The 17,738-nt window shown below is 34.0% G+C and overlaps 1 protein-coding gene and 1 pseudogene across 3 annotated transcripts; both read right to left on the bottom strand.

Moving 5' to 3' along the window:
- Positions 1–2,641: 2,641 nt before the first annotated feature.
- LOC120166875 (potassium transporter 3-like) lies at positions 2,642–7,968 on the bottom strand. Of its 3 annotated transcripts, none has more exons than XM_039176053.1 (9): positions 7,849–7,968; positions 7,313–7,559; positions 6,985–7,233; positions 6,813–6,863; positions 6,207–6,467; positions 6,065–6,117; positions 5,120–5,234; positions 4,497–4,751; positions 2,642–3,916 (listed from the first exon to the last, which is right to left on the bottom strand). In XM_039176053.1, the coding sequence occupies exons 1-9, from the start codon at positions 7,849–7,851 to the stop codon at positions 2,817–2,819; spliced, it is 2,334 nt and encodes a 777-aa protein (XP_039031984.1). In that variant the 5' UTR covers positions 7,852–7,968; the 3' UTR covers positions 2,642–2,816. The 3 variants fall into 3 exon arrangements, with proteins under 3 accessions (XP_039031984.1, XP_039031986.1, XP_039031985.1); XM_039176054.1 differs by having other exon boundaries at positions 2,817–3,916; positions 7,313–7,556; positions 7,849–7,967; XM_039176055.1 differs by lacking the exon at positions 4,497–4,751 and having other exon boundaries at positions 7,849–7,965.
- Positions 7,969–10,042: 2,074 nt separating this feature from the next.
- Positions 10,043–14,362, bottom strand: LOC120166821 (annotated as a pseudogene).
- Positions 14,363–17,738: the final 3,376 nt, after the last annotated feature.

Here is a 17,738-nt window from a genome sequence, read left to right as displayed (position 1 = left end):
ACGAAAAGAGAAAAAAATATCTTCTTGCAAGTGAGGGGAGAGGCTAAGAAATAAACGTAATCAGTGTTGCGTTCTAGCAATTCTTCCTCTATTTTTTCTTTATAAATAAAAAGCTGAAAGATAGAGCACTGCTTGGGATTACAATTTTACATGGCGGAAAATTGAATAACAAAAACCAAACGATAGTGCATGTGAGTGAAAGAGACTGAGAGGTGAATGCATTGTATGAGATTTCATTATATTTGATCATCTGTTGGAAAATCTTTAACCACAATGATCAAACGAAGAAATTATTATATGCCATTTATACAAAATAATTCCAGCTTTGTTGGTGACTTTCAACAATGATACTTAGTTCATTTTAGTAGTATTTGTCAACTCTGCATTTCTAACCCCATTTTTTTCTCACAAGCATTTCATCGAACATCTATGCTTCACCTGAGATGACATGTATCTAACATTACACCTTGAATAGTTTATGGACCCGATAGTCCCTTGGTCTGGTATTCTCTCAATGGACCCTTATTCAAGTCAACACCTCCACATAATTCAAAGTTAGATTAGAATTTCTCATGCATTCCCGACTGAAAAGTTACGCTGAAAATGAGAAGAGAGAAGCGAAAAAGGAAATTTGAGATCGAAAAGGAATTTGGGGTTTAGAATGAAATTGAAGATTGTGTTACAAGTTTTAAAATTTGGGGGACCTAAATGCAAGCGCCTAAAAAGTTCAGTGACCATATTGCAAATGTACTAACAGTAGTATAACGGCGGGGACCATATTGCAAACAGACAAAATATTGGAGGATTGTATTGCAAGTTTTAAAAGTTGAGGGACTTAAATGAAAGCTTTAGAAAAGTTCAGTGACCATTACTATACTTTACTCAAAATAAAAGGAGAAAGAAGGAGAAAAAAGAAAAATGAATACCTTAGTTTTAAGATTAATTACATAATAAATCCCTACTCTTTTAAAAACTTGCAAATCAATACCTTACTTTTACAAGCTTACCATTTAACTCCACTTTAGGATGTGGAGATTTCTTGAAGTCATTGAATAAAACTTGTAATTGTACAAATCAAAATATGATCCTATTATCCGTTTTGCTTTTTTAAAATTGCTTGTGTATTTTTGGTTCCATGTTCTTATTGGGTAATCCATACACCATGAAAGTTTTTTTTTATATATTCATTTAATTTTTATACTTGTTCTCGTCTGTGTTTTTCTTTTAAAGAACAGTAGTAAATTCTTTTATTTTATTAGTCAATGATTATAAGATAATATATATTCAGATTTTTTCTTAGTCATTGACAACACACATACACTCCTGCATGCTGCTCGAATTTGAGATCTCTCAGTCAAAAATAATACTCATTTTAATCATTGAGATCATTTAATAATAGGTTAAACAATGTATTAATTAATCGAACATAGTATATTTCTTAGTTTTGACAGTATATTTTTATTTCAATAATTTATTTATTATTCTAAAATTCAGGTTATGAAATATGGAGAGTCAAATCACTTTGATAACATAGGAAATTGGTGGTGTTGTTACAACAGCTCCACCTGATGCACAGATTGAGCTTTTCAATGCCCTTGTTGAAGGCTGCAAAGATGTTAGAAGTGGAAAATGTAGAATCTACGGTTCACCCAACGTGTAATAAACTGAATTATACTCCAGTTCTATATTTTATACTTCATCCATTGTAATTTTGAAGTCTTTTGCGATTTTTATATTCTCTTTGGTAATTTCCTTCAGAGAACTTAGTAAATTTATTTGGTATTTTTGTTAGATTTTTATTTATTAAAAAGATAGGTATTACATTTTTAAGGTAAATATCAATATTTAAACTTACACAAGTTAAGACAACATTAATATTATTGACCATTCGACCAATTAATGGATGTAAGTGTTTTGTTAAATATTAGTTTTAATAAAATTTTGGGTAAAATACACAAATTGTCCTCTGACTACAACATACTATTTTATTGATTCATCCGACTATTAAAAGTTACAAAATGGTTCCCTGACTATAGTGTATTGCTTTGTTGAGTCCCTCAACTATTAAAAGTTACAAAATTAGTACATGACTATTCATTAGATTCCAAACTCTTCTTTTTCGTTAAAAATTGATCGCATTTTTAGTTGGACGTTAACCTGTTGGTTGAGATATGATAAAATCTGACATCATAATTTCAAATGATTATCATATCTCAGTCAACATATTGACGTCTACCTCAAAGACCGTTAATTTTTTTAACCAACAATGACTAGTTTGGAACATAAGGAATAGTCAGAAGATCATTTTATAACTTTTAATAGTCGAGAGACTCAAAAATTAATACCCTATAGTCGAAAGATTATTTTGTAACTCTTAACAGTCGTGGGACTCAACAAAACAATACGCTATAGTCAGGGAATCATTTGTCTACTTTACCTTAAAATTTTAATAAATTTTTAATTTAGTGACTTAACACTGAATCTTTTCACAAATGTTATCATGAGATGTTGAACAATTCTAAAATCATATGAATCATAAATAAGTGTTGCACTATTAATCTGTTGGAAAAGTAATCCTAAAATATCATATAAAAGGAATCAAGAAACGTCTTTTAACATGCATAAAGTTGAACATACAAAATGATAATAATTTCCTATAATCATAATAATAATAGTAAGGTAAATTGTTATAAGAAGCTACTAAAAATGATTTCTATGCTAAAAACCTTCTTAGGATCTCTTATTAAAATTATATATACACACACACACATATATATAAATATATATAAACAAATTATTGAAAAAGAAAGTGGTTCCTACAGGTAGTAGTTCATCCCAACTTCAATCAAATATGTCTGAGGAACGTTGAGAACCACAGCCGGAGCCCTGCAGTTTTTACGCAAGAATGAGTAGGCCACGTGGATAAAGAATCTCTTCAACCAGGGCGCATTCAGTTTTGTTTTTATATGAGAGTGCCCCAACACATATGCAACCCCAGATTGCTTTGCTTCAACTAGCTCCGACAGCTCATCCTTCACATTCAGATCCTTGTATGTCATATCTTGTTGCAGATTGAACCGTACCCGCCGCCTTAGGGTATACCCCGGCGATTCCATCTCGTATGTGGATTGCAGGTGCTGCAATACGAGTGATTTGCTGCTATTCAAAATGGTAGGGGGCATTGAACTGCTAGCTTCTCCATTTCGCTCGAGTTCGGATATTTCTAGCCGTTTGCCGAACTTTTCAGATGTCCGTACAACAGCCATTCGCCCGTCGACAGATCCTTCTAGGGTTCCGCAACCTTCAGCTTCTAGTTGGATAAATTCCGCGACGCTCATGACAAGGTCATTCTCAAAATCATCTTCATTCTTCTGCACATCTTTGTAACCATTTCGAACAATACATCGGTACATCCGGAAAGATTTGGGACCGATGCGGCCTATGAGATACCGTTCTTGCTGAGGGACATATGGTACAAGAACAGTCTTCTCACAAACAAAGACAACCACTTGATAAAACGTCGGCAGATTGGTTAAGAAACGGGTAAATGTGGCAGGAACTCCACTTACCAACGCAGTGAAAATAAGGCCTATCCCAGGGACACGGACAACTCCGAGACTAGGACCCACTGTGAGGATCTGTTTCATGGAAACTTTGTTGTGCAAATCATATAAATACTTCTTCCTTGAACCATAATGCCAGACGTACATGACTAGCATGAAGATCCCAGAGAGAATGAGAGGAATCCATCCACCTTTAGGGATTTTTACAAAAGACGATGCTAGGAAGATGATCTCGACTGACCCGAAGACAAGGCCAAATAGAAGAGCGAGCAAAAGACTCTGACACCACACAAAATTAATTAACAATGCTGTCAACCATGTCGCCACAAATGTTACGGACATACAGGCAAGTCCTGCAATAAAGAGTGCACTCATATTATCAGATTTGAACAGTAAAGATCTAAATAATGCAAAGCAATAAATCAAAAAGAAAAAGATAAAAAGAGAAAGTATTATAAACAATGGTTCGGACTAGTGTTATAGCAAGTTTGAAGAGTATCCATCCTGCATAAGCATAAATTTATATCTGAAATACCATTGACTATGATCATAAAAGTTACTCAAGAACATACAAAATATAATTTCCTCAATGATGAACTCATTTTAACAAATATTTACAGTTATACATGCACAAAATCCATCTATTAATGCAACTTACCCACCTTCATCCTATCCAATGTTAGTGACACAATTTGTCTCATTGACTTAAGTGATCATCAGATGCCAAGAAATCCTGAACTTTCTCAATGTAATATGCACAACTAATAGTCATATCTACTAAACAAATTAGTCAGCCAAGACAATGCATTTTCTCCTTTTTCTTGGATAAATGGTTACTCTTCTTAAGGAAAATATAATATCAATCACAGCAGATCAGATGGGTTACATTTTAATCCAATATTAGAGAGTAAAATGTGAATGAATGCAACTTACCATAGGCATTTCCCAAATGATTTATGTCTTTAAAACCAACTGTGACTGCCAGACAGAGAATCAGAAGGACCCAATTGATCTCCGGAATGTATATCTGACCACGGTTCCATTTCGATTTATGTACAACTTTGACACGAGGGAAACATCCTATGGCATAGCATTGTTTCACGATAGAGAATGTGAAAGAGATTATAGATTGGCTAGCGATGATTGCAGCCAAAGTTGCCATCACAAGAACCGGCCAAAACAAGCCATCTACAAACATGGCAAGAATATTCTGTAAAAAATAATAACAAAATAAATTTTGAAGTAACTATAGGCAAAGGCTATATATCATTCTTGTTTAACAATGACCTTATGTAAGAATTATTGTGGCTGACAGTCCAGATATTCTAGAAGAACTGTATGATTACACATCTTAATGAAAGGATATTGATGAGATGGTTTAAGCATAATATGATAAACTTCACAAAGAACCAACTAATTAACATCCAGAACTGTTTTGGTCTTTTGGATTGTGCTTAGAACTTCTTAAAGTAAGAATGGTATGAAAAACATTAGACATGCTGCAAATAGAATATCTTATAATCCTGAATTAGAAGAGCAAAAACTAAGAAGCTTACCTGGAATGGAAGCATAGAAGCTCGTGGATACTGCAGCAAAATTCTTTGAGATAAAAGCTGCCTGCCCCATGTATTGAAGCACTAGACACGGATAAATTATGCAAACAAAGGATAACTGCATATAAAAACAAGCTTTCAGAGTTTTTCTTGGACAATATAACGAATTATATGAAAAACGCCACAAACCAACTAATGAGCTACTTATAGAAAGCTGTTGATCAGAACACTTAATCTTGCATTAACAGTAGAATGAATAAACTCAAAAGACTTAGTTAGATGCCAAAACTGTAATTTTGATGCATGAACTTCAATATTCGACAAAAAGTAAGAATAGCTGCACTATAGATCATGGAAAAAAGTTCATATTTCCCGTTGGACAAACAAATATAAAACAACCATGGAATTAACACCAAACATTCCTTTTTGCCTCCCTTTTTATTCAAATGCATGGCATGGTTTACACAACCACAAGTTAAACCATTCAGCCAAGTTTCCTGTGTGACAACCATAATCATTCTATTTTGCAAGATGCCAACAATTTCCAAAAACAACTGTAACTGTGCACATGAACTCTTGCAAGTTAACCCCTTCCTCAAAAAAGGTCCCATTGAAAGTGAATATGAAAAGTAGAATGCGGTTATATGACATAGGGGCAACTAAATTACTCAGGCAAAATGACCATCAGGCTTGAATTCCCTCAGCTAAACCTTCTTTCTTCATGCTAGAAAGGAAAACTACAACATAATCCTCATCAATCCGCTCAGTTAGTTCAAAACTGAACAGTTAAACAGTACTCTGGTTATGCATTTATGAAACATATTTCCTTTCTTTCCACAATGAGCCAAAGCCAGAATAAAACTTTGGCCTCAAGTGCTCTTATTTCTTAACTATGCCAGGAAGAAGCAGTCAATGCATTAAATTCACTTTAACTGTTGGTTTGCATACCCTTATTGATGCAGCTGTGTATTGGCCAAGGTCTGCAAACATACCTTCAGTTCCTGAAGTTGACAAGAAAAGCAGGCATGAATCTAGAAAAAATGGATACTGGTCAACTGAACTTCTATTGAATACCAAATCTTGAGTTTACCAGTGATACAGAAAAGAACTCCTCCAAGAGAAATCCAACCATCATATCCAGTGTCCCTAAAGAATGTGTAGATATAAAAGGGAGAAAGGGCCTTGTAAACCCTCGGATTCCACTTAAGGATATTGTAAAGACCAATAGCCGCAATGGACAATGACCATAAAATCACTATAGGGGCAAACATGAAGGCCACACTATAGGTGCCACGGTGCTGTAAAACAAAGAGGCCAACCAACAAAAGACAGGCTATGACAAGCACCACACCTGTGTATAGAAAACTAATAGCAGGTCAAATGGCAATATCTGAAGCTATGATCGAAATTTTTTGAATATGTGAGGAAAAAAGGCATAACCCCATCACAATGTCTTTTTCATACAGCAACATATTTTTCATTGATGACAACTTCAGGAACTAAGACTAGATCCAGTCCTGTTTAGCTGCTATAACTTTACAACATTGTATTTGGTATAAGAAATCAGTTTAATGTCTAACAAGACACCACTTGCCCAAAACTTCATATGCTTGGTACTCACTAATTCCATAAAAGATACTAAAAACTTACAAACAGGTTAAAAGATCAATATTGTTTTCCAGAGAGCTGTACTAACCATAATGCAGATTGTTTGATCGATCTTTGAGCCCTTCGATGGATGAACGAACTGAAATTGCAAATAATAATGATTAGCATATAAATTGAGCATTGATGATCAGCACGAGTAAATGTTATGAGATTAATGAAATCAACAACATAAAATTGAATAGGAAAACAAAGGCACATACTGGACATTGCTGGTGTGAGGAAGCCAACACACATAACCAGGCAAGTACCAAACAAAACTAGAAGAAGCAAAGCAGTTTTTGCCTTTTTATGCCTCTCGGCAAACTTTTTGAGGGATGATGACTGTGGATTTCTGCACGAGTAGCGGGGATCATGATATGTAGAAAGCTCTTCATCTGATGTTTGATGATTAGGAAGCAAAGAAAACTTTGCGTGCCTACAAAGGAGCGAGTACAAAGCAAAAATTCCTCCTGAAAATGGCCCCCAAAAGATTTATCACTAGTTAAACATATAACAGCTTGTAAAGATGATAAAAAAGTAAAGCCTTACCTTCACCATTATCATCTGCATTTAACAAAATAACGACATGTTTGAACAAGGAAAAAAATGTCAAAGTCCAAAAAATCAAGGATAACGCCCCAAAGATGACATCTTCAGACTGGTAATTACTCAACTTCCCAGAAAATGTACTTTTAAAGACATAAAGTGGTGAAATAGTCAGGTCACCAAAGAGTACACCAAAACTCTGATAAGCTAAGAGGAGCACATCTTTGCATTGATATCTTCTATCAACCTGCTTTGAACACAAAACGGATTGCATGATCTATTAGATGATCAAACAAAAAACATTCATTAAAAATGAAACCCCACATTGAATCCACATGCTTTCAAATTCCTACAGTAGATCACAGCTGATCTATTAATTTAAAATGACACCAAAAACATAAATTGTGAAAACTAATATAGAAATCTCAACAAACTCTTAAATGGGTTCTTCGTAAAAAGCATAAATTGGGTTTTGTGTAAAAAAAAAATCTCGAGTGAAAACCAAAGAAAATTGTGACTTTATAACTTCAAGCACTTACCATAATTTGCAAGCTTTTGCCGATGATGCTCTTCTTGTCTCTGTACTGTTTAAAACCCTAGAAGAAGGTGCTGAGTGAATTTTCTAAGTAATCAAAATCTCTGTTTCCTTTTCGTTTTTCTTTAGATCTTCATTAACCAAGATAGCACTTAAGTTGGAACACCACACAAAAAAAAAAGATCAAATTTAAATAAAATATATATATTTTTTAATTGTAAGATCATAAAGTCAGTTTTCTTTATTTCTATGGATTATATTTAGGTCATATTTTTTTATCAGACTCTATATTATATGAAAATTAGTAATTTAATCTTTATACTTTAATTTTATCATTTTAGTCCTATAGTTTAGGCTAAAAGGTAGCACTTAAATCTTTTAAACCAAATTTTATTATTATGGTCCATTTGGAAATGCTTCCTAAAAGTTTTTTTTAGCTAAAAATTCCATTTTAACTGCAAAATTAATGCTAAACGAGTAAAAAATGGAAAAAAACGTTGGAAACGGTGGTTTCAAACCAATTATAAAAGCTAGGATTTCTAGCTTTTATCATTTTCAACTTTGCGTTCCGAATCAAATTATAATTTTACCATTACTAATGCATGGACTCCACTCAATTATGCATTTATTTTTTATTTTATTAATTTAATACTAACATCCTTAAAAAATAATTTATTACTTAATAATTTATATCAATTACTTAAAAATAAATAAAATTCATGATTTATATATTAAAATATTAATAGCGAGTTATTATAAAATATTTTTTATTATAGTTATATATATTTTTTTGTATTTTTTATATTTTTAATTTATAACATAATATCTATAATGGATATTTTTTTAATCTCATTTTTTAACATCAATTCCAAACAGTTAAATTTTAAACTACACTTATGTACAACACTTTTAAAAATTAATTTCTACAGCATTTTTAAAAATCAATTTTCAAAAGTTATACCAAATTGTCCCTTAATCACGATAATATGTATACATTGTAAATTTAATCCTTATTCTCAAATTTGATCAATTTTAACCGCTGCAACTTAAACATATTATTTTGATATTATTTGGATCACAACTAAAATTTTAAAATTTAATCAAATTAAAGTTTAAAAAATTAATTCTAAATTTAAACCTAAACACATATAAATTGCAAAATTTAACCTTATATTAGCTTATATGTCACAATTATTTTTTATTTAAGTATGATTTTTTTTATAGTTACTAGATGGTATTGGTTAGAGTTTATTAAAAATCTATGTATTATAAAAGTTTATCTTTAGTTCTTCTACTACAAAAATAAATATTTAATCTTTTTATTACATCCAAAAGTTCACTTTGGTTCCTATATGTTTGAAACTAGGCGATTTTATGTAAAAAATCCCTCAATTATTAATTATTTGGAAAAATAACCACTAAACTGTCCACGTAGGATTATTTCACGTTCTACAAAACACATTTTAAAGACCTCGCGTTTTGCAAAACACGAAATCTATTAACTTTTCAGATAACTTCATTTAATATATGGCACTATAAATGTATGAAACTTACATTTTGTAAATCGTGATTTTGTAATTGCTTTTTGCAAAACACGAGATTTGGAGGTCATTTTTCTAAGAAAAACTGATTGGGAGTTTTTTTTTCAAAAAAATGCTACTTGGGAATTATTTTTGCAAATAATTAATTATTTGAGATTTTTAACATAATAACGCCTAAAAGTGAATATTTTAGTCCAAATACCTCTTGAAAAATGAGAAGTAATTTATTTAATGTACATCTTGAAAAGTAAGTATATAAGAACAATCTATGATGGTGTTGACATTGGATTCCCTGAGAAACATATTAATTATCTGGTTGAAGGTTTAGCATCTGCAGTTGTTAGTTGCCAGCAGCTACACCCGGCACGGGGAGGACTTGCGGCAGCGATTTGCTTAGAGTGTTGAATCGAGTAGCCAATCGTCGGTAGGAAAATGTGCAGGCCAGAAATGTTGCTCTACTTGCTGAACAATCAACTGAGTCCATTTAAACAATGCGTCTGTCATGTTCAAGCAATAATGCAATGTACAAGCAAGCAAAAAACTGTAAATCATGCTCCTCTCCCTTCGTTAATCAACATTGCATCGATCTGAGGAAGTTCGAATTCATATTAAGGATATGTTTATTTCCCGTAAAACATTCATACTATTTTCATGGCAATCTGTTCCATTTCTCTTGCAAAGGCGGGAATAGACAAACCATCAATGATTTCAGAACCTGAAGACTACTTTGATGATCCCTATCATTCGAACCGAGATCAGACATGACTGTGGTCATAATAAAAATATACAAATTAACAAACCAGTCCAAAACATGAAATAGAGCCAAGAGACATGCAAACTTTGCATTTATCTTACTTGCGTCGTCGAATACTAACAAACTCTGTGTTTCCTTTTCTCATCATCGCAACGAACTCATCGTAGTTAATTCTTCCATCCTGCGAGAAGATCATGGAAAAAGTATAAGAAATAACAATAGATACCTGTCTGTAAAAAGAATGAAGCATACCCTGTCAGTGTCAACTTCTGTAATGATATCTTTTATTGTTTTCTCATCACCCACATTATACTTCCTGAGAGCCTGCTCTAGTTCTTCCATTGTAGTAAACCTGAAGCGAGCAATGAATAAATATGTTGGGAAGCATTGATTAAGGAATCGAAATTACAAGAAAACGGATATAGAATCAGGGCCGGCCCAACACATGTGCCACATGGGTGACGGCCCAGGGCAGCATGTTGGGGGCAGTTTTCTAGGGCTTAATTTCTATGTTACACGATTTTACTCGCCTAAACCAGTTGAAGAAGTCTCTGGTTGAGCAGATTGGGAATTGAATGATTTACCATTTTTCTTCATTAATTCTATACATATTTGAGTACCAGGTTGTATTTCACTTTCATCGGTAGTTTCCTACTCCATTGTCAACCAGGGTAGTTTTCTCATTTGGTTCTTAACTTAGAAGGTGTGCATTGGGGAGTTGTTAATGGTGAAGAACTCTTTGAACACATCTGATACATATATCTATATAACGCAAGAAAATCTTATTCTTTTAGTGTTTCAGCTTCAAGCTTTCAATGAAAATGAACTAAAAATCACATCCTTCTCATTCTTTTTCATAAGATTACCCAATCAATGTACAAATATATCAATGTACTTGTTGGATAATCGTTCCTACATTAAGCTTAGGGCATTCGAGATTTTTAGTTATTGTTATGTATTCCTAAATCATGATTTAGTTGTTGATTAATCTATTTGTATATGTTATGATTAATGATGTGTAACATGTGTTTGATATAAAATCAGTACCTTGTTCTCGACTGGCACCTTGACTTGCACTTTGATCTTGAGATTCCAACGACTGATCTTGCTTTAAGAACTTGATTGAACAAAGTAGTTATCTGTTTAAATCATAAATCTAACAATAACACTACAAAACCATATTTACCTTTGATCTAGGTTTTTCCTACCGAAAACTTGTCGGAAACTTATTACCTGTGCATAATTTCCCTTCAATTCTTTCCATTACTACTATGCTATTAGTTGTGAAATTCTTGATGTTTATATTCTGAATTTTATGCCAAATGAATCCGAATGTGGAATCAAATAGGCCCGAGATTCGCATTTAGCATCTCTTATTCTTAGATTACTCGGTTAAACTTATCTAATAGGGGAAGGATTTATGCTTGGATTCGAACTTTGAATTTATTAGATGCCAATTTTTGAAGATGACTGCATGAACCATTTGAGTTTCGAGTTCACTTAGGAATGCTTATTCTTTCTCTATAGTGTGTGAATTTGGTGGTTGACATGAACTAAACCTATGATAAACCCATCCTCGAAGTGTAGTATCGAATCGGCCCGGGATTTGTATTTAGCATCTGGAATCTATTTTCCTATTCTTCGACTACCTCGTTAAACTTTTCTGGTAGAGAAGGACTTATGTTAAGATTCGAACTTTGAATTTGCCAACTACCACATTTAAAAAGTATATGCATGAGCGGATTGAGCTAAGTTTTGAGTTCAGGAATGCATCGTTCTTTCTCTTCTAAACCTTTGATGTTATGTAAATTTGGTTACAACTTGTAGGTGGTTGGCATGAAGAGATCATATCCCTTTTCTCTAGACAATGTTCCAGGTCCCCCTATCGTAAAATAATAGAGGTTTTTGTTTCAAAAAATGCACGAAGACATCGTTTTAGGTGATATTTGTAGTCTTGTAGGTTTTGGTTTGTATTAGTATTGATATTGTTTGACTATAATTTCTATTACAGTTTTGTTTTAAAAAAAATTATTTATGTTTTGTCTATTATACGATACAAGTATAGGGGCATAAAATTGTTATCTCGTCCAGGGCATTAAAACTCATTGAACCGGCCCTGTATAGAATACATGGTCGCAGGTCATATTACCCGCTGTTGTCCTCGTCAAAGTATTGAAAGGCAGTGTACAAGTCTTCTCTTTCCATTTTATTCATGTGCATGGTAGCTGTTATAAACTCGATATAATCAATCGTTCCATTTCCATCAACATCGGCCTCAGGAATTAACAAACAGGTTATATGGATAGCTTTGAAGAACAATACCATGCTTGGATTCTAAAACGGTGTGTTGCAAAACAAAACAATGGCATACTTTCAGCTTACCTACATTATGCATTATTAACCTTGTAAAACTTATCAGTTTCTACATTTTTCTTCAGTTATCGAGGATCCAGTTTCTTTCAACCAAGAAAAGTAGCATGGAACTCGAATTTACACAAAGCTAATCATGCTTATACTAATCAGTAATGATTGCACGCGGTAAGATTGGAGTTCTAAAACTAAATTACTTAAAAGCACAGTTAATTAACTGATTATCGAGAAGGATATTTATAAAAGGACGAAGACATACTGCTTCCATTAACTGCCTCACTTCGGACTCGGAAAGCTTAGTACCAAGTTTAGGAAGGCCAGCTTTTAACTCCTCGAAGGTGATTGTTCCACTGTTGTCAGTGTCCATGGATTTGAACATCTCCTTCAAACCGATAATTTCTTCTTCCGACAGATTTTCTGCAATTACCTGAAATGAGAGAAAGAATAATAGTAGTAATGGATAACGATGATGATTATAGAGCTAGATTGCTTCCATCAACTGATGGCCAATAATAGTTTAGAAGTCTTTGATGCAACGACCCCGGATATCCTACATATACTTCAACAGAAAACTGATATTACCTTCTTTACACATTCATGAATACTTCAATGGAGAAAGCAATTCACCTTTAGAGCAACGTTTTTGAGTTTGTTCATTGCACTGAATTGTTTCATTCTAGTTAAAACGGAAATATCAAGAGGCTTATCAGATGCATCATCATCTTCGCGCATCCAAGGATGATCTGTGGTGCAATTTGTAAGTGAAGCCTTTATTCTCTATTTAAAGAATTTCCCAGAAACTTGAAACAAACTTTGAAGTGAGGCAAACTAAGATTCGAAATATGAATTTGACAAGCAACTTGATACTTTTCAAGTCCAAGTGTAGAAGAAACCCTAATAAGGTCATAGGTTCTTTGAAATTACAAAGGGTAGAAGAAGAAGATAGGAAAGGAAAAACTTACTTAAGACCTCAAATGCCGAAAGCCGGACTTTGGGATCATCTCGTAGCATCTTCCTCACAAGATCTTTGGCACTACTGGCAATGGAGGGCCATGAATCGGATGAAAAATTGATATTTCCCGAAGAATAGAATCAAATATACTCTGTTCAGTTTCTGCATACAAAAACCAAATGCTGAGTTGCCAGGCCTCTCACTCATCCACCACTGAGTAGTGTTCATTGCAACTTAGCTCTAAATTTATATATATGGTCAACTGGAAATCGTTGGAACTTCAAAACTTCAAAAATTTCCAACTCCTATGGAAGATATGGCCATCGAAAATTATTACGACCATCAGCTAATCTTTACAAGTAGCAATACCAGTACCTCCATGAAATGGTTACACCCCACTAAGGAGAACGTAAAGAATCACCCCAGCACTCCAAATATAAGCTTCAGGTCCATAACGCCGGCGCAGTACTTCTGGAGCTACATAATAAGATCTTCCAACAAGATCCTTAAAATATCTCCTGCATCAGTTGAGAAACTTTCTAGTTGACACCAATCATCAATAATCCTTCAGAGTTATGGTGATGGCCAACGGCCTATTGTTCCATGACCAACCTATTAATGTCATCATAACCAAAGATGACACTTTCATTCCAACATCACTGTAGCTTCACTAAGTCAAAAGTACTACGATGAAAACTCATTATCCCTCCATTTTTTTCATATATAAACCATTACTCATATGTTTTTTCATATACAAACCGATTCCAATCAGAAACCATAAAAGCTCACCTGGCTTAAAAAATACAGAGAGCCCGAAATCTGTAGCCTTCAATGGAGAATCCTCATCCTTGTTCAAGAACAAGAAGTTCTCAGGCTTCAAGTCCGTATGCATTAACCCCATTGAATGACAGTAATGGACCATCATCACTATCTGCCTGCACAAGTTAGCCGCCCACCTCTCTGAAAAATAATCTTCGCTATGATCCGATCAAATAACTCTCCTCCCCATACAGTTCCATAATCAAATTCACTGAGTGTTGATCCTCATAAGCCCCTTTCAGCTCCACAATATTCCTTTCAAACCCATTTTACTGGCTCTTTTAAAGTTACAAAATAAAATATAAAAGGCTACAAGCATAAAAATATCGAAAGTAATTTTGTTTTGAGGAGAAACCTGTTACCGGTGAGGTGGTACATGATTTGGACTTCACGGTGGACGTCTTCAATATCTTTGACAACTTTCGTTTTGATGTCAAATAAGATCATTCTTCTAAATTAATAAATAAAGGAAATACGTAGTATAAAGAAGTAAGGGTCGAATCCACATGAACTTAGAAAATTCTGAATTTCTGTCTGTATTGTTTATATCAGGCGTGATATAGTAAAATAGGGGGTTTAGTAAAAAGATATTCAAATAATAAAAGCGATTTAGAGTAAAAATAAAGAAAAAAATTTAAAGTTGTAAATTGATATGGTAAAAAAGCCTCAAGCTTTGCTTTGGCTCAATTTCTTTCTGATCATCGAATTAGATTTTCCATTCGGGGTTCACGTCGGTTATTTTGTTTACAAGGACAATCCCCGTGACTCTATCTTGTATACCGAATACCCAAGGCAATCTTTGATTCCGGCTTCGAAAACTGATCTAATCAACATCAATTGTCGTAGATCAATTACCGTTTAAGTTCGTGGCGACTGACTCGGATTGTTGCTTCTATAACCGTCAATTTTGATCTCAATTCCCTCTTGGCGAAGTTATCTCGCCAAGTGTGTTCCCAGGAAGTCGAATGTGCTTTCAATAAGCTGATCATTCCTCCCACACTTTTAATCGTAACAACAATCTTGACCAAAGTCTATCTTTGATTTTGAAAAATAAGCGCAGAGATTGAGAGATATATTCCGAAGATATTAAGGGCCAGTTTCAATTCTCCTGATGGAATTGAGTCATTGCTTCAGCTCTCGGCTTATGAGAAAATTAGCTAGGCATGACAAAAGTCATACTTAGCATATTTAAAATCAAAGCTTTAAAATAAAAAGAAAAATCGAAAAACTTGAAAAGTAAAATAAAAGAGAAAGCTTTTAATAAAACTATAAAGAAGAAGAGAACTGTAATCTGAGATGTGTGTTTAGGCTTACCCCAAGAGGGTATTTATAGCCTCTCAAAGCCTAAGGATAAACAAAGAAATTAAAATAAAATAATCCTAAAGATAATTGTTTTTTTTCCTAAATTCAAACTTTAAACAAGTCTCCTAATGCAACTTTGCTTGTCTATTTTCTAGAAGACGCGCTGAGTAGATCTTCTAGAAACCGTCGTTGACTGGACCTTTTAGAAACTGCCACGTCAGACCGTGTCGTGCCCATGTCTCCAGCCGTGGCAAAAAAAAAAACATAATGCACCCGTTTTATCACTAATTCTAAAAAGTAAGACCATGCACAAAAATAAGCATAACACAACCAAATCAGTAGCAATAAATCCACAAGATTGAAGAAATAAAAGCAAATATCATCAAATTCCCCCTCACTTATCTCATGCTTGTCCTCAAGTGTGACATAATCAAATTTATCAAAAATTTTATTTACTATTCTTTGTCAAGTTTCACATTCAAGGAAGCAAGGTACAGACCACAAGAATTATTTAAGTCAAGAAATCAATCAATTGAATATCACCAATTGGAACAAGTTAAATGCAATTGTAACATCCATTCATTCATTAATCTAAATGCCCATAACTCAACACCTTACCGGGATTCACTTAAATTACTCAATGTGTTTGGGGTATAGAAACGCTCAATGTCAGAACCGACACGATATTACTATAGGCCTGTAAGTAAATCAAATCTCCACTACTAATAAGAACAAGATGCATAAATCAAAGGGTCTTTTATTGGTTGTAACAAGGCTTAGGTAAAGGTGGGGAAAATGCTATATATATGGCTAAATATTCAAGGCAAGGAACTAACAAATAAGTTCAACTTCATCAAAACATTAAGCACAACAAGATAAAAAGACAACCTATCAAACAACAAATTTCTTTTCGAAATGCATTGGATTTTTTTCTTTGTTGTTGTTTCGTGTTCCATTTTTTTCTTCTTTTTTTCACGTCTTTTTCTCTTTTTTTTCTGAACAATATCTTTTTTCTTTTCGAACTGCTTTTTTTTTCGATGGAGCATACAATGGTTAAATTATTCACTTTCCGTGAAAAGGGTAGAAAAGAGGGATAAAATAAAAAAGCTCGGGTTTATGAATATGGTGAAAACAAAGAAATGAGAATGGCTCAAAAGTGGTTAACTAAGGAAAATGCATGGGTAGGCAATTTAGTGGGGGAAAACAAAATGGTTAATCCTAAGGTGCCCAAATAATCTTTAAGCATCATGTTCATGTGTAATCTCGATGGTATTTAAAATGCAGGTTCTAGAACACCAATGTCAAATTCGATACACTCAATCCAAAAAAATGAGAGCGAAAATGATATGCTCGTAAAGGCTCAAATCTCACCAAATTGTTTCATGCATTGAGCTAAGCACAACAAAATCATGGAATATTACAAAAATACCAACTTGATCACAATTCATGCTATCCATTATCAAAAACATCCTAACCTAAACAATCATGTGTTCCCAAAAAAGCATAGTATTCCAAAAATTTTCAACAAGACAAAGAAATTCAATGAAATTTCCTCAAATTCAACCAACACATACTAGCATCAAACATAAAGATAAGCAAAAGGGAAATTCAACCTACACTTTACCCCCTCACTTAAAGTGTTTTACCTCAAAACGTAAAATTAAAGTATAAGAGAATGAATAGAGTATTCCTCGGATTTAATGTTGACCACGACGACGACCACGACTGTGGTGGGAGGCGCTGTGAGGCGGAAAAGTGGGCTGCCCGATTTGATGTCGTGAATGAAAAACATCATCAAGTGTGCGGTAGGTGGAAAACCGGCATCGAAATCCTCTGTAAAACCATAAATCGGATGGTACATTAGTAATAGTTAAATGGAAATATGATCGAAATTTACCTTAGGAGTGTTTTCAAATGGTGCCGAATGGTTGGAGCATGACAAAAAATTCGACAAGCATGGACGAGAGAAAGAGGAGGCCACAGTTAACATGGACTGGAAAGACGATGATGGAGAGCGTGACAGATATGGATGGCAAATAGTGCTCGATCCAGGGTGGAGGGAGGTGGTGAGTGCGAACACCGAGTGATATGGAGATGGTGGAGAGTTAAGTGCGTTGCTTCGGCCTTACGTCGGACGAGGAGCAGGTGGTGGCGGA

This window comes from Hibiscus syriacus, unplaced genomic scaffold (assembly GCF_006381635.1).
Source record: "Hibiscus syriacus cultivar Baekdansim isolate YM2019G1 unplaced genomic scaffold, ASM638163v2 tig00111648_pilon, whole genome shotgun sequence".
NCBI classification, from domain to species: Eukaryota; Viridiplantae; Streptophyta; class Magnoliopsida; order Malvales; family Malvaceae; genus Hibiscus; species Hibiscus syriacus.
Note: the sequence above shows the minus strand (reverse complement) of the source record. Positions and strands in the feature narration are given on the sequence as shown.